At 38.3% G+C, this 22,558-nt stretch overlaps 1 protein-coding gene across 3 annotated transcripts in view; it reads right to left on the bottom strand.

The window, feature by feature from the left end:
- The window catches only part of Cpq (carboxypeptidase Q), a 357,049-nt gene that overhangs the window by 316,046 nt on the left and 18,445 nt on the right, over positions 1-22,558 (bottom strand). The window contains exon 2 of one of the 3 annotated variants that reach the window (XM_041637441.1): positions 243-295. The exons of 1 other annotated variant lie outside the window; for it this stretch is intronic. Coding sequence is in view for 1 of the 2 variants with exons in the window: in XM_041637437.1 (XP_041493371.1) it covers positions 2,968-3,015 (48 nt within the window). In the remaining variant the exon portion in view is untranslated. Of the gene's footprint in view, positions 1-242; positions 296-2,967; positions 3,032-22,558 lie in introns of those variants that run through there. One more of the 3 variants, XM_041637437.1, reaches the window with a different exon arrangement.

Below are 22,558 nucleotides of genomic sequence, written 5' to 3' on the forward strand. Positions count from 1 at the left end.
ATCAACTTCTCACTTCAGTAACAACCTCACAATCATGACCTGACATGCAACCATGTCCCATCCAGTGACAGGATGCTTACTACGGCAAAGGAGAGTTCACTGCAGTTTGAGCAGTTTTCATTAGGGCAGTTCCCCATTCTCACTCAATGACCAGATTAAATCCCTGTGACATAATTCAGTGGAAAGAGCAAGAGCTCCAGATTCATATAGAACTGAAAATAATTTCCCATTCTGCCACTTACTGGTTTTGTCTTTGAGCATCTTTTTTAATCTCTCTGATTCTCAACCTCCTCACCTATAAAATAAGGAAAATACCCCTGAATGGTTTGTTCTATGCCTTAGGTTGTACCTTAAAAGCACATAGTACTTTGCCTGGCGCACACAGTTGCTCAATGGATAAAGCACTATTCAAAGCATTTGCTTCAGCTGTACCATTTGGTGTTGGTGTTTTAATCCCTCTTTCATGTGCGAATGACAGCCCGTTAAATACAGCTGTGGTGAACTTGTCCTGAAATTGTTCTGCTAACTATCTGTTAAGCTCCTGCATCTTTTTTATGGTACTATACGATAGCATGTTACCATGCCATTGGGGACCACAGGGATAATGCACTGTAACAGGCTGTGAATGACCTATTGGATGATTCTGCACTTGTAACATTATCAACAAGAGACTATATAGTAATTCAGGTGGACATTTCAGTTCACACCATTTCAAGTTGACAGAAATCAGTACAGACATGACACCCCACTCAACATAAATAGACTTGATTCTGGCATATACTTGCTTAAAACAAATATCAAACCAATTAAAAAATAAGAACTAAGTCAAAGTCACTTGTAAGAAACACATCTAAATACACAGAAGTTTAATGTATAATTTATAAAATGGCATATCAAAAATACTAATTTAAAAAACTGATAGTTTTATCAGTATCACAAAAATAATTTTGAAGGTAAAAACATTGGGACATAAAGAAAATCACTACATAAAAGGTTCAATTCACAAAGAAGACATAGTGTTATACAAATATGAACTTAGGATTTATCTATGAAAAGTATTTGAAACAAAAAAGTCTGAAATTCAGATAAATGTACAAATGCATACAATACTGGATGTTTCTAACATACACACCAGTAATTGTTATGTCAAACAACAGCAATAACAAGCCAATAAATATAGAAAACTGAACAACACGTTGATCTAACGTGCATCTACAGAAGAGTACATCTGACGATTAACAACATATGTTACTTTTTTCTTTTTTTACTTATTTTAAGAAAATCTTTTCTCATTTTACATACCAATCCCAGTTCCCACTCTCTCCCCTCCTTCTGCTTCCCCCATCTTCTCCCCACCACACCCTCCATCCACTCCTCAGAGAGGGAAAGGTTTCCATGGGGAGTCAAGATAGTCTGGCTATTGCTTTGAGGCAGGACCGAGACCCTCCCTGCTATATCTAGTCTGAATAAGGTAATCCTCAACAGAGAATGGGCTCCAAAAAGTCAGTTCAAGCACTAGGGATAGATCCTGGTTCCACTGCCAGTGGCCCCACAGACTGTCCCAGCCATACAACTGTCACCCCCATTCAGAGGGCCTAGTTTAGTGGTATGCAGGTTCCCCCCTGTCAGTCCAGAGTCAATGAGCTCCCACTAGCTTTGGTTGGGTGTTTCTGTGGGTATCTCCATCATGGTCTGGACCCCTTTGCTCCTAGACACATATGATTTAAAAATTAAAATCAATCTACTCATTTGTTTCAATGTGTGACTAAAAAATGAGTTGACAAAGAGTAGTAAAGAACTATCAAGAAAAATCATATATTTAAAAATTCAAAATACACCTCCAAACTACTAGAGTAATAGAAGAATAAAAATTAGAAAACACATACTACTGAAAAATAACAAAATAATAAACAAAGGTAATAGATGCAACTGAATTTACAGTTTTACAAATTAACTATATAAAATTTAAAGCATTCAAAATAAATATATATAAATGCATATATATGACCTTTTAAAAAAGGAAGGAAGTTTAAAAATTAATGAACTGCCAGGCATGGAAGGGTATACTTGTAATCCCAGCATTCAGAAGGCTGAATTTGAGGTAAGCCTGAGTTATACAGTGAGGCTATCTCAAAAATTAAAAAGAAAAAAAATTAGAAAAAGAGCAAGCAAAAGAAAGGCAAGAATTGAAATGGAAGATGAATATAAAACAAGAAATTAATAAAACAGGAAACAAAATATAATAGGAGGAAACAACAATCCAAATCTTGGCTCCCCAAAACTAATAACACTGTCACATCTCTGGCAAAAGTAAATGAGAAAGTAAGGGCACAAATAATATTTGCAACAGAAAAGGAACACAGTTACAGTTGTAGTAGCTATTACAAACCTAATCAGAAAATTTCATCAACTATTTTAGGTGAAATGGATATATTCCCAGAAAAGAATGAACTTCTAGGAGAGTAAGGAATTTAGAAAAATTGTAACACCCATCCATTATCAAGGACACTAGATGTACAATGTTTTCTAACAACCAAGTATCCATGGCTGAAGTTGCTGCGCTAATATGTAACCTTTGATGAAAGTGATTAAAGCAACCCATGACATGAGGCACATGGCCATTTAACTGGCACCCCTAGGATCAAGGGTCAGAAGGGGCACCCAGTTACAAAGGTTAGATATGATGCAGATGTACCAGCTGTGGGTGAGGACCAAACAGTACGAAGCTCTGAAGTCCAGCTCCAGAGTATGGCGTGGCGTTGACCTGGCAGATCTTTTGTGTTTTGAAGTAAGAAGAGACACCATGTAGATTTTATAAAAACAAACAATAGGAAAATCACAATAAAGCCAGTCCCCTAAGGTTCTAAAACAAGGCCATGCCATTTCCAAATAATAAACACAAGCTGCTCACAAAACACCCCCTAGGCCCCAGACGGGACAAAACAGTCACTGTGGACATTGACTTACCCACGAGGAAAGGAGTGTGAGCTGAGTTCCAACCAACTCACCAGCCATACGGTTAGGCAGGTCTGGCAATATCCCAGAAGATCCAGGACTGAACAAAACAGGGACAGAGGGTACAAGCAGATGTCGTTACTGAAGCCTATACCATCCACTTTTCTTTAAACACGCGGGATGTCTTTAACAAGCAGTTAAGAAACAGGAAAACAATCCATAAGTAGGTCAAGTGATGATATCAGTGTGACTCAAAGCTAAGCTGCAGCTACGTAGCAACCCCAGTCAGAGACGCGTCCAGAGCAAAGTGGTATATTATCCTAGCAGGGCTCTGGGTGAGGTACCTAAAGGAACAGAGTGTCTCACTGCTAGAAAACATCAGGATAGACAGTGGAGAGTGCTTTGGCTGGTTGGTCAGGGGTCTGTAAGAAAAGAAACGGAAAGATCAGTGGTGTGAATGAATGGAGTGAAGACTTGATGCAGCTGGACCTATGAAAAAGCATTAGTTCCTGCAGGAGTTACACTAGTTTGCCGATAGGTGGAGACCTCCAATTGCGCGTACCATGCTCCCGTGTCTGCGCTCTGTGCGCTGGCACCCAGTTACGGAGCTTCCGGCAAGGGGCTGGAGGTTGAAATATAGACACACAGAGACAGAGAGACAGCGACACGGGTCATCCTTGAATTCCCCAAGAATGCCCCCTTTACTGTGTTCAGGGGCAGATTATATAGAGATAGCCACGCCCCAGCCAAACCCACCAGAAACCACTCTCCTGCCATCAGGAACTCCTGAAGGTCTCGTGCTCAGAGCAGCTGTAGGCACTCAAGTGAGGGGATTACAAGAAATTCAGGATCCACGGTCTCACTGCTCCCAACACTAGTCCACACTTTTCCCTGCAGTATGGGAATTCTCACACTCTGTTTATTGGACTTTTTGGTTTTGTGAGTATTTGAATCAAGCCTCTTAAAGGATATGATAAAATGAAACAAGCTGGAATACTTAGTCATACCAGCAAGAGTCTCTATAACTTTGAAAAGGTTTTTATAGCTGAGAATACCAGGCTGAGCATATTCAAATGCAGATGCAGCTTGAGCAGCTGGAATTTACTGAACTTAATAAATGCCAGACCCTCCAAATAAAAAGGGAGGGAGGCAAAGAGAGAAATATGCCTCTCTTTTCTCATAAGCTTAAATCAGTGGATACACATAATATATACTAACATTACACAATCCTAGAGGTAAATTCACAGGGAGTGGTAAGAAGAAAACATACAAGAAAAACATATACAATGAGGGCCAGAGCCCTCAGTACTGACTGCTCCTCCACAGGACCTGGGTTTGATTCCCAGCACCCACATAGCAGTTAAAATTTGTCCACACAGTGCCAGAGAATCTGACAGTCCCTTCTGGTCTGCATGCATATGGTACACAGACACATATGCAGGCAAAACACCCTTAAACATAAAATTAAAATAAGTAAATCTCGAAACTAAAACAATATATATATATATATATGTATGTATGTATGTAAATAAACATATAGGAGCCACACAGATATGGGGGATGGGCTGGGGGGACAATAATTACTGCAAGTGACATGAAGTATATGAGAAATTCTCCCATAAAACGATAGAGACACGAAAGCAAAGGAACCAAATCGGAGTTTCAGACATGCTTAGAAGCCTGGGAAGTTATTAAAGGACTTAAAAGATTGGTGTGCTCGGTTTGCCTTGGACAACACAGGCTGCAGCATGGAGGATGGAACGCTCAGAGTAGGTATGAGACCTAGCTAGAGGTTATGACAACAGTCATATACACATATGATTTCCCATTTTTTTTAATAAGGCTACTAGAAATTTTTGTCTTATATGGAGCTTGTACTCTGTTTATATTAGCCCGGGCTAATCTAAGAAATAGCAAAACCATATATTCACAATCATATTCATCAAATAGTAATATACTGAAAACATTTCCTGTTAACACTACAGACAGGGAAATGAAGGCATGGCTCAGACTGAGAAGCCAGGAGTACAGGAAATGTAGTGATTTGTAAGTAGAATGTATCGTAGGGAGCTGAAATCTCTGATCTGCATATTCCTCCTCCTCCTCAGGATGGAGAGCAGCCACAGGAAGGGAGGAAATGAGATACCATAAATGATGTCAGTAAGAATACAACAGGCTTTCAAAGAATTATTTTTAATTGCTATTTGTGTATGCACATGCCATGTGCATACAAGTACTCTTGGATAACAAGACATCAGACTTCCTGGAGCTGTAGCTACATGCAGTTGCAATAATGACCTCCAGACATGAATGCCAGAAACCAAATGCAGGTCCTCTGGAAGAGCAGTGACCATTCTCAACCACTGAACCCTCTCTCTAATCTCCAAGGAAGAACCTTTAAAGGTTCTCCCAATATTAGAATATTTAAAAAACGAAAAAAACTCAGAACATGAAGATGCTGACATTTAAATAGCTATTCTCTTTGAAATAGGGTTGAGAAGGACTATTTGTTGTTAAGATTAGAGAGGGTCTACGTGAATGATTGCATATTGTTCTGCCCCATCTATCTGGAATATTCCAGAAGTCTTGAAGGTACCTTTCCGTATATATTGTCTAGGGTTTACAGAAAGCTCTTTGAAATCTACATATGCACATGAAGATAAAGCGATTAGGTGGAGGGTGTTAGCTCAGTGCTAAAGTATTTTTCTAGCCCACGCAAAGCCCTAGGTTTGAGTCCCAGTACCTGGACCATTAAAACACACAAGCACACAGAGTCCTGCCATTGGTGACATGTATGTATGTATGTGTGTGTATCTGCCTGTGTATGTGTTTCTGTGAACTAGCATTTTTGCCTGATTCTCTGTTCAGATAGCCCACTAACATTTTGAAATATAGGAGATAAATTTTCTTCAGAGTACAGAATGCTGAAGGGCATAGCCTTGAACAGATTCTCTCAGTGGGATGTTATAAACAAGTGAACTGTGAGGATCCAAAACTTAAGATTCAAGATGTGTATGGTGGGGGGGTAGCAGGGAGATAAAAGAACATCCCAGAGTAGCCATAAATGATGTTAGTCCCAACTACAAATTACAAGTTGAAAAAAATATTTTGTCAGCCAGGCGATGGTGGCACACGCCTTTAATCCCAGCACTCGGGAGGCAGAGGGAGGCAAATCTCTGTGAGTTTGAGACCAGCCTGGTCTACAGAGCTAGTTCCAGGACAGGCTCCAAAGCCTCAGAGAAACCCCGTCTCGAAAAACCAAAAAAAAAAAAAAAAAAAAAAAAAAAAAAAAAAAAAAATTGTCCTTAATACCAAATAAACATTTTAATTATTTTTTTTTAATTCTTGGAAGTTTGCGTACTTCTGCTGTTCTTTAACTACATCTGTCTATTAATAAAGAAAAATTTTAAATGAAAATGTATAATACTGCATTAAAGATGAATGGTAACCAAATCCATAGTCGTACCATTTTGGATGATAACAAATGAATAAGATAATTCCAAAATATTCAACACTAAGTACATTCTCACTGAGCCCGTGAAACATCCACAAGCCTCTGGGCACTCTTCTACAATCTATTCAAAAGCCAAAGGGAAAAAGAAAAGAAGGCTGCTTTGGAGGCTTTCACTGTGCTGTGAGGGCTAGAGGGACCAACATCCTTTCTCATTCTATAGAGGTCAGGGCTGTTGCAGAGAACATGATGTGGAATTTGCTAGCAGCTTCTTAAAAGATAAACAGGAAATACTATGTCTGGCCATGTTTAGATATGAAACACTAGTTCAGTGCCAATGAGACAGGGCCAAATCCAAATTAGTTTCTCATTTAATAGGTCTTGAACCACTTTCAATGTGTGTGTTCTGCTCAGTACCGTTCAGCTAGAGATCACCTAGATTGGTAACTCCTCCAGTCTCTGACTTCTGTGGTCTCCCAGAATAACTCCAGCTGGGATGAAGAGAAAGGATGCAGGTACATTTAATCAATTAATTTCATTTCTGAGCAGTAGTGCATAAGGGGAAATTGGGGTTTCTTTATTACCTAAGAGTTTGGTTTAACCATACTGACATAGTAAAAGATTATGTGCATGTTCATTCCTGCCTAAAATTCATTGATCTTTAAAACACAAACATATTTACACACCCATGCACACATACACACACATACTCAAACATACACACACTCAAATTTACTTTGTTTGGCCTGTACAAAATTTTTCCAAATACATGATCAATTGTTGACATGAAAGGGTAAGAGGTTTCTATTGTTTCTGGGAAATTAGAAGACCTTGGAGCCTCCATGAAGGAGGTTACACTACCTGAAGGCCCCCATGGTCCCACTCCTGCTGACAATGCTGTACCAACCCCAGCATCTCTCCTGAAACTTCCTGTGATGATCTATATAACGGTTTCAGTCACCTCTACGTTAAGAACGTCTAGGCTGAAAGACGGCAGGAACTTGGAAGTCAGTGAGCACCAAAGGTTCAACTCGCCTCAGTACTGAACAGTAAGCTAAGAATGTTGAAGCCAGTGAGCTAGGTGAGATGCCAAAGAGCTGTGGGACCTGTGAGAACTCAGAGAGTGAGCCTGAAGCGGCTCCAGCAGGGACTGTATGCCTCATGTCAGTAACAGAAATTGTGAACCTGACAAACAATGACTTAAGGTAAAGGCAGGTGACTGATCCCAGCTATCCCACCTCAGTTCAGGTCCCAGCACTGGGAGAGAATGGAAATGTCAGGGAGAAATCTCAGTAGTTGCTAATTCATAAGAAAATAGGGAAAAATATTTCACCTCTATCAGACATTCACTATAGAGGTACAAAATGGTTTGGTATCATTTCCTGAATTAGAAAACACATATATTGTAGAGTCTAGCAATTTACCTACTAGGCATATGCCCAGAAGAAACTCCTGCATACGTATAGAAAGAGATACATTTTAAGAATATGCAAACCAGATATGGTGGCTCACACCTGTAACCCCAACACTTGGGAGCCCAAGGTAAGAGAACTGTTATAATTTAGAAGTCAGCCTGAGCCATATAATGAGTCGAAGGCCATCAAAACCAAAAATGAAAAATAGTATAATCGACAGGAGAGTTGAAATGGACCATTATACGAACACAGTGAACTGTTACACAGAATGCAAAATAAATACATGTCTGTAACACAAAAACAAGAAAAATTCTAATCCATGTAATCCTGGATTTGTGTAAATGACACATTGTTCTTTAGTTAAAGACAGCATAGAGATGGGAAGGAGAGAGGAAGAGAGAAAAAAGCATGAATTCAGTAAATTGTATGAAAAGTTAAGCAAGGAAAATCTAAAGCGTTCAAGATGATTCATTCAGGTATGAGCAGAAGAAAACTGCACATTAAGGCTGGATCCCAGACTGTGCCTTGCATGTTATAGTCTTGTGTGCTTCTTGTCCTACTAAAAGTAAAATTCAAACTGAAAAGTTCAGGTCTGTAAATGTTGTTTGGAATGCATTTTGACATAAATTAATGGTCTTTCCCCAGTGTGAATGGTCCGCGGGGAATAATAACATGGTCAGTACTTGCAAATTATTTTTGTTTAAGATTCCACACTGCTTTAATGATCTGGCTTCCAAACTGGTTACTGTCCTGTTGCTCCAGTGCCATCAATTAACAGCTGGTCAGCAACAGTGACACCAAAGCAGAAGACAGTCTCCAAGGTCCTTCTGAATTCTAGTCTTTGGTTCTATTCTTTCCTACAGATAAAGTGTTGGTTTTCTCACACTCCCCAATAACACTAGAAAGTTCTGTGCCCATGCATGGAGTCAAACACGGGCATGATAAAAGAGGGACTGAGCAGACAGAGGTCCAGAACCCTCCGCTAGCTGTGGAAGCTTTCTTTCTGTGATATATAAACTGTGTTTCTTCCTAAGACTTGATTTGTTGGAAGCAATCCATTACTCTAAACAACAAAGGTGAGGGGAGAGAGCTCAGAAACCACCACTCTAAAATCATATCACCTCATAAACAAGATAGGTTTTCTGTTTTAGCTTGTAGTTCTTTTAGTTTTTTGGTATTATAATTACATCATTTCCCCTTCCATTTCCTCCCTCCAACACCCCCATATACTCCTACTTGCTCTCTTTCAAATTCATGTCCTCTTTTTCATTAATTGTTGTTATATGCATAAATAAGTACACAAACACACAAACACACACTTATTCCTAAATACTCTTATATCACTAATAGAAAAATAAAAGTATCCTTTGGAATGTTTTAAAGTTATCTTTTAGATTTCTAATGAAGCTATTCTTTGAAATTCAGGAAAGATAAATCCTAAGGAAAAAATTCTAAGGTAATATACCATAAGCCAAACTATCCTACAAGAAACAATGAAGTAAGTTCTTCAAACTTAGTAAAAAAAAAAACCCTGAAAATCTAAAACTCACAGACAAAAGTAATTTTATAAATCTTGAGTGATATAACAAATATAATATAATATGTAATACCTCCACCATATGCACAAGGCATTCACATCCTTAGAAGGAATGCTACAATGGAAAGCAATAAATTCACTACCATCTTAAATTTACACAATACAGAAATACATTAAGAATCTCAAAAATTAAAAAAGGTGCATGGCAAGCTTAGTGAAAGGTTGTTACTTTTTTAATGTAAAAAGATAGGAAGAAAGAGAAATATTCTGAGAAGATGGAGGAAGAACATCAGGAAATGAGAGAAGAAACCGCAGCGCTAGGGTCACAAAAGGCCACTGCCTATGCCTTTGTCTTACAGTGTTTTCCTTCAGTTTTTCTCTGCTAGATTCAAATTTTCAGGTAACAAGATGAATCTTCAACCTTCACTCAAGTGTTGTGAAAGGATTCTCCGTGTGGGGAGAGTCTTTTAGAACATCTTAGACATTGCTATATTTCAGTTCATTTTCGCGATTCATGTATTCTCACAGAACTGTGTAAATTGAGTATTTAAAAGGAAAAAAACTTAGAAATACCAATGAACTCTATTTAAGAGAAAATGGTTATGAATTTTCTTTTTTAAAAAGATATTCCTCCTGTTTCCTTTTAATGACATTCTAGTACCTGGGGGAAGGAATAGAAATACTAGAAGTTGAACTCCAGTAAAAGGAGTGCATGGGACGGTCCTTTAGCAAGAAAAATGATCCTAAAATATGCTTTGCAAAAGTCTCCCTAACCAAAAGTCATTTCCTAATAAATTTAAAGCAATATTTCTATTAGAGAGATGCTCAGCATCCACCAAATGTCTATGGGTTTTTCTTCATTTTCCAACACTCCTTTTATAGGTGGGACCATATGGCTACTTCTAATCAATGAGCAATCAGAAGGTGTTACTTTAATGGAATACACATAGAAGCTGTTTGAATCCAGGCATCACCATATAGAAAGCAGTGCCCTGTAAAATTGCCTAAGCAGTAGCATGGGTATTTGCATGTTGGAAAAATAATGAATCTTTGTTAAGCAACTGAGATTTCAAGGTTGATTTCTGACCTCAGTCTAGCTTTGTATATTATCAGCAAGATCTATTCTAATATGCACCTCATATTTCTCCACTCAAATAAAAGGAAGGTGATATAGATTACTGATCAATACCTTTTTCTGTAAAGGTGTAGACTGGGTTTGCTGGCTGCTTTTGTATATAAAGTTTAATTGAAACACAGTATTTTGTGAATCTCTTCTATGGATGTTTAATCCTTTCCAATTTGATCTCTCTGTGTACCAAGAAGACATGAAGATCAAGAAACCCAGAGAGAATAAACACATGTCTATGTGTTTGTTCATTCAAAGTAAACTAATAGAAAACCTAGCATTGTACTAGGAATCATACTAGGTACTAGGGAAACAGAACTGAATGATCACATTAAAATTTTTGTCTCCACAGAGATTATTTCCAATAGATTGTTTACCCCTTTGGAGGTGAGGCTTATGCAAGGTGATAGGTATGGTTCTGTAATGGCCGCTTTTATGTCCATGTAACCCAAACTAGAATCATCAGAGAAGATGGAGCCTCAGTTGAAAAAAAAAATGCCTTCATAAGATCCAGCTGTAATGCATTTTCTTAGTTAATGATTAGGGGGAAGGCCCAGGTCATCGTGGGTGGAGTCATCCCTGGGTTAGTGGTCTTGTTTTCTATAAGAAAGCAGGCTGAGCAGCTATGTAGAACAAAACAGTAAGCAGCACGTCTCCATGGCCTATGTTTCAGCTCCTTCCTTCAGATTCCAGCTTTAAGTACCTGTCTTGATCCCTCAGGGGTTAAATGTGACCTAAGAGTTGTAATATGAAATAAACCCTTGCTTTTGTAAGTTAAAAAAGAGAGAGAATAATGGCAATAAGTATGATAGTAAGTCATTTAATTATTTAAATATGACAGTATGTATCCAATAATTATCCTAGGATCATCTATGGGGAATAAAGCAAAAGATTAATCCTGACCTAGGCCCCGAAAAGTTAAGACTGTCCTGTAACCTAAAATGTGAGTGAGAGCTAGTCAAGTAGAACAGGGAAATGGAGAGCGTGGGTTCCTAACAGAGGAAGATAAATGCACACACCCAAGGGTGCACGAATCACTACTACACATTTGAAGAACTGGAAGAGATTTATACGGGACCCTGAAGATTTATATGTTCAAGACAGAGTGACAAAAGCCAAGGCCAGAGGAGACGAGAGATCATGGAGGAACGCCTGCAAGCTACTTTAAAGCAGTGGCAAGCAAGCTTTCAAACAAGCAACCGGTAAGACGATTGCAACAGAAAGTCTGCTCTGGAATGGGGCACAGCTGAAAGTAGAGGCGGGCATCATCTGCATGACAGAAGATGGACAGACGCAGAGAGGGGACTTCTGTTCCAACACATTTGAAGAGACAGGACTTACAGGTACAGGGTCAACTCTTCTCAGATCCACAAGGTTGAAAAATAGCAGATGCCAATTTTCAGACAGAGTGAAGAATCTACAGAAATTCCTGCAGCCTCTGAGAGAATGACAGCTAAAAAGGTGGTTGCCATTGCACAACTGTGGGGGAGTGAGGCAGAATTCAAGTGGAGCCTTCGAAGCACCTCTGAGCTAGATGACCATCTCAAGTTAAAGTGGGGGTATGCAGATAAAGATCATAGAGCAGGAGAAGAAGCTATGCATTATGGGAACGAGACTAAAAGTCCTTGTCAGTATCCCCAGAAAATCCATTGCTGAGAGCTGGGTGAGACATTTACAAGGTAAATTACCCAAATCTATGGAGAGTGACTGCTGTTTGCTTTAAAAAAAAAAAAAAAAAAAAAGAGTGGAAATGGGCTCTGAGCTTCAGTGGAGGCTTACTTGTGTGCTAGAATTATGAGAGGAAAACAAACCTTATTAGTGCTTCATTAATCCTCTGGACACACAGCAGAGGCACTGTAAACTTCACCTTATAAATAAGGTGGGTATGAGGACCAAACATGAAATATGCATTTTCAGCAGAGATGATGATGCTATCATCATCCCCAAAAGAGTGAAAATTACCTCTTAGTAGAGAGCGGCAAAGTAATCTTAATTCTTACAGTGCTTTGTGCCTCTGAGAACTTCATTTACAGAGTCAAACTTCATGAGGGAAGGGACCACAACTGGGGTGGGGGAGTTGTTCAAGAAAAGCTCCTTTGGAGTCTAGAATGATAAACAGACCGAGAGACACTGCTCTAGAATACTCACAATTCTAGACTGCGCCGTGGAAAGCCTGAAACTGCTCTAGAATACTCACAATTCTAGACTGCGCTGTGGAAAGCCTGAAACTGCTCTAGAATACTCACAATTCTAGACCGCGCCGTGGAAAGCCTGAAGCTAAACCTTGCTAGGATCTTCAGAAGAATCAATATGTAAATTTGGGGCACTCAGAGCTTTCCAGAAAACCATTCTACCAAAGCATAAATTAACCAAAGTTCAAGCTGATAGATGCTTTGTTTTTATTTGTTTGTTTGGTTTTTTTTTTTTTTTTTTTTTTTTTTTTTTTTTTTGAGACAGGGTTTCTCTGTATAGCCCTGGCTATCCAGGAACTCACTCTGTAGAACAGGCTGGTCTCAAACTCACAGATCCACCTACCTCTACAGTCTCCAGAGTGCTGGGATTAAAAGTGTGTACCGCTATGCCTGGCTAATCAGCCAATATTTTAACTACTTTTAAAATGACTGTACATGTGCATGCATGACCCTCCCAGGCACACGCACAGTGGCACATGCACACAGATCTCAGCAATATTCTATATCATACTAAGCAAAATCAATACAAATGCTACCATGTTTTTTCAGTTAGATAATCAACATAAACCAATTATGAAGGTAATATTGTTTGGTTTAATGAATAAAATCATGAAAATAGCTATTGTAAATATGTTGACAGCATTAAAAATGTGTTTGAAGAATAGAAAATAGAGTCTTAATTACTGAACAAGTGAGAGAAGATTCTTATAAACAAAAAAGAATCAAATCTAAATTATGAGAAAGAAAAATACAGAGACAAAAGAACTTAACAAATCTGAGAGATATGAGAGAGAGAGAGAGAGAGAGAGAGTATTCAAAGATGACAAGTGTAGATGGAGAACAAAGCAAAGGGGAATCCCAAAGATTTACAAGAAATGATAACATTATAAATGGGATTGGTAACTCTGTAGGAAAAACAGGTTGACATTGTTGCAAAATGTAAAACACGGGATCACAATGTGGAGATTGTAAAGGATCAGGTAATAAAATGACCAGAAAAATTATGTCTAGATAATTTGTATAACTGATTTTGTTGTTAAGTAGGGAATATATTTTTCACACACACACACACACACACACACACACACACAAAACAAAACAAATAAGGATCAAAAAAACCAAATTTTTTTTTAAAAAAAAACCTGTGGATAGGATAGAATCTAAAAGAGTTGAAACATTAGATAATTTTATATAAAATGGAAAACTGGACTTAGTGTAATGAGTCCTATACTGTGCTGAATTAAATACAAGTATAGGCACATGAAATAATGTAAAAATAAAAAATGTAGGGCTTAGTCTGTTCTTCCACAATTTAAGTTCAGATTTAGAAGACAATACTCTTGAGCTAGTCATATATCCAATATTGTAACAAGTAAATTAGATAATAAACTTAAATTGAAGAAATTTTTATTTAGAATTAAAATTTTCAAGTTTTTAGTCCTTAGTAGAATCAATTGTGTTTGGGCTTTTAGTAAGGCAGAAAATTATGGTGGGCAGTGTAAAATAAGCAAAGCTGGAAGGAAACCAAGTGAGAAGAGGATGGGTCCCCCAATTCCCTCCCAGGATCTACCCCAATGAACTAATTTTTCCACCTCCAAAAATTTCACTACCTCCCAAAAGCACCGTCAGATGGCAATGATTGCTTTAAAACATCAGCCTCTGAAAGATATTTAAGATCCAAAGCGTTACAGCCCCTGCCCACCACCCATGAAACAGGTCCAAGTCTCAATTCTTAGAACAGAGGGATCATTGCTGCAATTTAAAAAAAAATGCAGATTATCAGATAAAGAATTCAAAATCCTTGCTCCTCTATAACTTGGTGAGCTCTATTCACAGTACGAATATGACCTGGAGTAAGGCGGTTGGTGTCAATAAATAAAACCATGACATTCCGCATTGTACTACTGTTCATGAATTAACACTTTTCAATTTATATTCAACTCTCATTTTTTAATGTATGCCTTCCAATATTTTAAAAATTAGTCTTCACCATGAACACCGTACCTCAAATTCAACTTCATTTGAAATGAGTAAAACATTTCTCATGTGGAAATGTCCCTTGAACTTAGTTCCTCCTCCTTGATGGCCTCCATATACTTGTATATCATCCTCAGGAGCAAATTCTTTTTCTTTAGCCACAGCAAGCCATATATTTTCTCTGCAATGTTAACAAAACACCCAGGCAGAAAAGGCACTTGAAAATGTAACAAGTGGAACAAAAGTTGAAAGACACAGGTTGGAAAACACATACCTGGCTTCAAATAACAGAGTCACTGGTTCAGAACTAGGGACTTAAAAATTCCACAGGTCAACTAAGCATAAAATTCCACAGGTTGGAAATAAACTTTAAGTCTAAAGATTTGGGCAGCAAAGATCATGACTTAAAGCAGGGTGCAGGTAAGACAAACTGGATCACTAGATAGCCAAAAGCTTTACTTCCATCCACAATGCTGCCACTTACGTGAGGGTAATCATTTCAGACCTTTTTTTCTCGAACCAAATACTATGTATATACAATTGTCTACTTGTCATCTCCAACTACATGTTACATAGTTACTTTGAATTCAAGATTTCCAAGTCTGAATATCTGAATATTTAAGGAACATAAGTACAAATAGTGTGGCTTCTAAATAAGAGTGTTTTCAAATATGCCAAATTGTAAATGATATTTTGACATTCCAAGCATCACCATTACATTTTCCAAACAGTGTTAAATACACGAATAACGAAACAAAAAAAATGTTTCCATAGTTTGTCAGGCATACACAATGCCATTTATGGATCAGAAACCACTCACATAATCTGTCTAGTCCTTGAACTTTTAACCCTACTGTAGCCTAACTAACTATATGATACCCATAAGTAGATGGCAGTCTTTTCATCTATCACAAAGCCTTTGGTATCATTATAGTTGTGCACGGGCTGAGTGCTAGAGTACTATTATGGAAGGTTCTAGAAACTTTAGGGTTGGACCTAGCAAAAGGAAAAAGGACACAAGGTCTAGTTGTCAGAGACTGTACTTTCTGTGCTGCTCTGAGTAAAGAAGTTCCCCTTCATGCTCTCCTGATACTCCACTTCACCATGGACACAGAAGACTAGAGTCAAGTGACTACACGCAGGGTCTTCTGAAATCTGCAAGTCAACCTTTCTTCATTTGAAGTTGGCAGTGTCAGGTATCATAACACCAATACAATGGAACCAGCACAGTGACTAAATAGTTCACACACACACACACACACACACACACACACACACGACAGATGGTTCTTAAATTTTTCAGACAGGAATAAGGGAAAGAATTTATAGAGCAACTTATTTTTTGTTTTAAAATTTCCTTTACTGCAAATGGTAAAAGTAAAAGGCAACTTGTAACACGCTGCCTGCATTACTGAGAACACAAGTTATCTCAGTAGATCAAAGCATTTGCTGCAAAAGCCTGATGACCCAAGTTCCCGCCCTGGCACCCAAGAAAAGACAGAAGAGAGCAGACTGTACAAAATTGACTTTGATATCCGTACACAGGCCATGGGTGCATATACATATAAACACACACTAATAAGAATAGCATTTTAATGTTTTACATATAAGTAGGAAAGGAAACATTGATTTCTGGGTCTATATGTCTCTTAAAATGCAAAATGACTAAACCAAGTTATCATATAGTTTAAGGTATTCATTTTCTCATTTGTTAAGTCATTCATTCACTCACTAACCATTTACTGAGTATCAACCATTTGCCAAGTGATATAATCTATACAGAATTTTATGAACTAAAAAAATGAAATCTATGTAATGGGAGTACCTGGGAAATCACCATATTGTTTGAAAAATAATAATAATATATATAGTCCAACTTGTGAGGTAATAGATATTTAATAGTGCCTTTGCCAGTAGAAGACATGTGTTCATAGCAGATTTTTCTACAAAGTCGCTGTTAACTGAGCTGAGAATCCATTTCATGGAAATAGAAGGTTGAGTTTATAGGAGTCTCTTGTCCCAACATTTTTATATCATCTTGTTTTACGAGGGCTTTTTTAAAAGACACCGTATATAATACTTATTGACTCATTAATGCTCACAGCCAACAGCACCATCTCTCAAGTATAAAGGAAGCTAGCAGAACACAAACACTTCTACATAAGGAAAATAGACCATACACAGCACTATGTCAAGTTGACATAAAACTAACCAGGACGGTTGCTCTGGTGACATTCCCTTCAATGTAGGCCTAGCCAATGTTGAATGGCCAATTCTCTCTGCTGCCTGGGCCAAAGTGACTGTTCGCAGGAAGACATGCCCATTCAATAACCATTCAGGCCTGCCCAGCAGTCTCTTTTCAAGTCAGAGATGGAACTTACAGTATATGTTGCTATTGTAGACTTCAGTATTTAATAGTAATTGGAAAGAAATGCTGGAGACAATGTCAAGAAAGGCAATGCAGATGAGGAACTGGTAATGAAATTGCTGGGACTTTCTTGGAGTGAGCCTCCTGGGTGCACATCCAAGCTGAAGCATATGGAGAATAATTAGGACCCAAGACAATGAGGAGAAGAGATGAGAGATAATTACTACTGTGCAAACATAAAGGTCCTTCACTCTTGCTTGGGCAAAGGATGAGATCAGTGACCTTAAAGGCCACCTGGAATGGCAAGGATTTAGCTGGCAAAATGAAAACCCCATCTTGTCAAACTCTTCAGGGCCATTGTTGCCAAGGAACACATTTACATGGCCAAAAGCATCTTATTCCTAGCATCTTACCAGAGCTATGCGGGTGGCACATTTGGGGGCTGGCAGCAGCCCTGTCTCAGATCTCCTCAGAGCTTCCTCATCTTTTGGTCAGGACAAGTGTCCCTTTATCTTGGATTTTATGGGGCAAGCTTCTTGGTAGCTGCATTTAAATTTCCACTGCAGAAGAAAAATGTTTGGGCAATACACTAATCTCATTGAAAAGGATTATTCAGGATGTAAAAAACACTTACTACTTTTTCGATTCAATACATCTACCCGCCACAAACCACTTTGATCACTGCATCAAACATTAGGGTTCTATCTAACCATATCTGTCTCCAGTTTTAAGAACAAATGTTATCCTTTTCAAGCAACTAGGTTGCAAGCTTCATACTGAACTCTCTCTGGAAGGCATTTTATGAGATCCTCCCTAAACCACTGGGAGCCCCATGTTGTAATCCATCTCCATGCAATAGTAAAGGAAGCTAAGGAAAATAATTAGCAATAAATAATCTGGAAAACAGTAGCAGGCTGAACATCCAATCAACTCCACATTTCCCATCCGTAGCCTTCCACTGCATCAGATAAACTTAAGTTTGCACAGTCTGCTCTCAATGGGATACAAATACAAAATGGCTTAGTTTTCCTCAATCTCTGAACCAGCTGTGCTATGCTGAATCCTGTCTAGAAGCCATCATTCTACATGGCTTTGAGTGGGCAGAAAGCCCCCAGGGGAAAGGAAATGAACACCAAGCTTTTGAACACCTACTCACAACTGAAACAATATCTTCTTTCCCCCGTTTTATGTCTTTTTTATTATTGAAGGTAGATTTTCTCATACAATTTATCCTGTATAAAGGAATCACATTGTCTTTATCCATACTTCTGCTGAGGGATGTCTAGGTTGTTTACAGTTTTCAGTTATTATGAATAAAGTTGCAATGGCAATACTGGGGAGCAAGTGTTCTTGTAGTAGCAGGGAATGTTCTTTGGGTATATGCCCAAGAATGGTACAGCTGAGACTCGAGATAGATTGATTCCCAAATTTCCGAGGAATTACCATATAAATTTCCATAGTGACTGTACAAGTTTGCACTCACACCAGCAATAAAAGGGTGTTCACCTTGGTCCACACTCTTAGAAACATGAGATGTCACTCATATTTCTGATCTTGGCCATTCAAACAGGTCTAAGATGGGATCCCAGAGTAGTTTGATTAGCATTTTCCTGATGGCTAAGGATGGTGAATATTTCTTTGAAAGTTTCTCAATTGCTTGGAATTCCTCTTTTGGGAATTCTCTGTTTAGATCTGAACCATTCTTTTAATTTTTTTTTCATCTTACATTCTTGTCCCATTTCCTCACCTTCCCCCCCCCCCGATTCACTCCTCAGAAGGGGTAAAGCCTCCCTTGGGGAGTCAATAAAGTCTGGTATACTAAGTTGAGGCAGGACCAAGCCCCTCTCACCTGTATCAAGACTGAGTAAGGTATCTCCCCACAGGGAATGAGCTCCAAAAAGCCAATTCATGCACCTGGGAAAAATCCTGGTTCTTCTGCCAGGGGCCTTCCCGACAGACAAAGCCACATAACTGTCAACCACATTGAGAGGACTTAGTTCCCTCCCATGCAGGATCCCCAGCTGTCAATCCAAAGTCCATGAGCTCCCACTAGCTCAGGTCAGCTATCCTGGACTTGGTTATATGAAGTACTGTTTTTTGGAAGTCTGTGAAGAATTGTGTTGGGATTTTCATGGGGATTGCACTAAATCTATAGATTGCTTTTGGTAAGATTGCCATTTTTACTATTTTGATCCTCCCTATCCATGAGTATGGGAGATTGTTCCATTTTCTGATAACTTCTTCAATTTTTTTTTCTTTAAAGACTTAAAGTCTGTTTTAAGCAGGCCATTTGTTTATTTCCAGCTGTTCGGCAGCTCAGACCCGAAATAATCACACAGAAACTATATTATTTAAAACACTGCTTAGCCCATTAGCTCTAGCTTCTTATTGGCTAATTCTTACATATAAATTTAACCCATTTCTAGTAATCTGTGTATCGTCATGTGGCTGTGGCTTACCGGGAAAAGTTCCAGCATCTATCTCTGATGGGGCTACATGGCTTCTCTCTGATTTTGCCTTCTTTCTCCCAGCATTCAGTTTAGTTTTCCCCACCTACCTAAGTTCTGCCCTATTAGTCCAAGCCAGTTTCTTTATTGATTAACCAATAAAAGCAACACATAGACAGAAGAACTTCCCACACCAAAAGTCCTTGTAATACAGGTCTTTAACGTGTATATTGAGCCATCCCTGTATCTCTGGGATTGCACTTGGATTTGTTTTGCAAGTATTTTGTTGAGTTTTTTGCATCTATGTTCATAAGGGAAATTGTCCATAATTCTTTATTGAGTTGTTATACAGTTTGGGTATCAAGGTAATTGTGGCCTCGTAAAATGAATCAGGCAGTGTTCCTTTTGTTTCTATTTTGTAAAATAATTTAAGGAGTATTTCCATTAACTCTTCTTTAAAAGTATGACAGAATTTTGTGGTAAAACCATCTGGCTCTTGGCTTTTGTGGTTAGGGGAATTTTTTTAATTATTCTCTCATACAATATATTCTGACTGCAGTTTCCCCTCACTTCACTCCTCATAGCTCCCCCTCTAACCTTCCCTTTCCCCAAGAACCAATCATCCTCTGTTTCTCTTCAGAAAAGAACCAGCCTCCCTGGAATATTAACCAAACATGGCATAACAAGTTACAATAAGAGTAGGTACAATCCCTCATATCAAGGCTGGATGATGCAAGCCAATAGAAGGTAAAAGGTCCCAAGAGTAGGCATACAAGTTAGAGACAACTCCCATTCTGGTTGGGAGAATTTTAATGACTGCTTCCAATTCACTAGGGGTTATATGTCTATTTAAATTGTTTATGTTATCTTGATTTATCTTTGGTAATTGGTACCTATTGAGAATATCGTTCATTTCTTTCAGAATTTCAAATTTTGTGGAGTACAGGTTTTTAAAGTATTTACTTGTGATTGTCTGGATTGCCTCCATTTTTGTTGTTATATATACCTTCTTTTTCTTTCTGATTTATTAATTTAGATATTTTTTTCTTCATCTTTTAGTTAGATTGGATAAGGGTTTGTCTATCTTGTGATGTTCTTGAAGAGCCAACTCTTTGTTTCATTGGTCTCTTTGATTCTATTTTATTGATTTCACCCCTCAGTTTGACTATTTCTTGCCATCTACTCTTCTTGGATGTGCTTATTTCTTTTTGTTCTAGAGCTTTCAGGTGTGCTGTTAAGTTGTTAGTATGAGACCTATACAATGTTTTTTTAATGTAGGCTCTTAGTGCTGTGATCTTTCCTTTTAGGACCATTTCCATTGCTTCCCATAATTTTGGGTATGCTGTATATTCATTTTAATTAAATTCTAGAAAGTCTTCAGTTTCTTTCTTTGTTTCTTCCTTGACCTATTTTTTTCATTTTGTAGAGAGTTGTCCAGTTTCCATGAGTTTGTAAACTTTCTGTTATTACTGTTGTTGTTAATATCCAGCTTTAATTCTTTGTGGTTTGATAGAATTCAGGGAGTCATTTCAATTTTGTTGTATCCGTTGAGATTTGCTTTGTATCTGAGTATGTGTTCAGTTTTGGAGAAAGTTTCATGATGTGCTGAAGAGTGGTATATCCTTTTGTATTTGGCTGGAATGTTCTGCAAATATATGTTAGGTCCATTTGAATTATAGCATCTGTTAGTTCCAGTATTTTTGCTTAGTTTTATCTGGGTGGCCTGTCCATTGGTGAGAGCAGGGTATTGAAGTCTCCCACTATCATTGTGAGGATAAATATGTGATTTAAGGTATAGTAGTTGCGATTCTGTTCAGGCACTTCTGGCTTTTAAAGTCTCCTCTGAGAAGTGGGGTGTAATTCTAATAGGTCTGCCTTTATATACTACTTGGATTTTTCCCTTGCAGCTTTTAATATCCGTTCTTTGTTCTGTATGTTTAGAGTTTTTATTTTTATTTGGGGAGGGAATTTCTTTTTAGTCCAGGCTTCTCTAATTCCCACAGTTCAGAGAGTCTGAGCAAGAACTACAGCATTGTTAAAGTCAGGCAGACATTTCACTCTGCACTGGACATATCTACCTTGTCACAGCTCAGAGTTGAAAAGTGAGGTTAACAGAGCACCTGGAATAAAAGCAAAATGCCAGCTTCTTCAAAGGATGTGTCACATACTGATAGGAAAAGCTAACAATTCTTTTTAGGGCCAATGACAGTAGGGGCATGAACTAGCAAAAGGAGATTGTCTGACCTAAACTTGGCACATAAGAAAACACGTAACACAGACTGAATAACAAATCACATATGCAAGTCATATTTTCAGAAGCTGAGACAATACAGTGAAGATGGAAAAAAAAAGTTAAAATTGAATGCACAGAAAGCCCCAACAGCAAATACATGTTTTCTCTCTAGACTTTAAATTGTGTGTGAGAGAGAGAGGAAGAGAGACAGACAGAGACAAGAGACAGAGACAGAGTCTTGAAACTAAGTATTGAAACTAAGAAGACTATAAAAAGAGAAGGAAATGGAATAATTGGTGACATGAAATCACACAGGTGAGTGAGCAAGAGAACCAGTAGGGGGCAGGGACAATCGGAGAGAAGAAGCAAGGGATGAAATTAGGACAAAAACATTTGGATGGAAATACCACATAAAACCCATTACTTTGTATACCAACTTTCAGAAATCATTTAAAAAGACAACCTCCCTAGAGAAACCCTACATTATAGAAATACTTCTTATAGCCTACAAGCATCTCTAATTTGTGTATGGTTTATACAAACTTTGTAAAAATAGGTAATTCAGTTAAAAATGTGCTGCATTTTAATAGGACATTTTAAGGAGGATGTATTTGTTTATATGTGTGTGGTCTGTCTGAACGGATATGTGAAGTTCAGAGGTCAACCTCAGGTGTCACTCCTCAGGAATACTATTTACCTTTTTTGGTGAGACAGTGTTTCTCACTGTAACCCAGGGCTCTTAGGCTACACTGACTGACCAGCAAGCCCCAGGAAACCTCTCTGCTTCCCCAGTGCTGAGGTCACGAGGGTATGCACCATGCTCAGCTTTTTAATATGGGTTCTAGGAATTAAAATCA

Source organism: Microtus oregoni, unplaced genomic scaffold (assembly GCF_018167655.1).
Source record: "Microtus oregoni isolate MIOR12 unplaced genomic scaffold, Mior012 000053F_ref0000044, whole genome shotgun sequence".
Lineage (NCBI taxonomy): Eukaryota > Metazoa > Chordata > Mammalia > Rodentia > Cricetidae > Microtus > Microtus oregoni.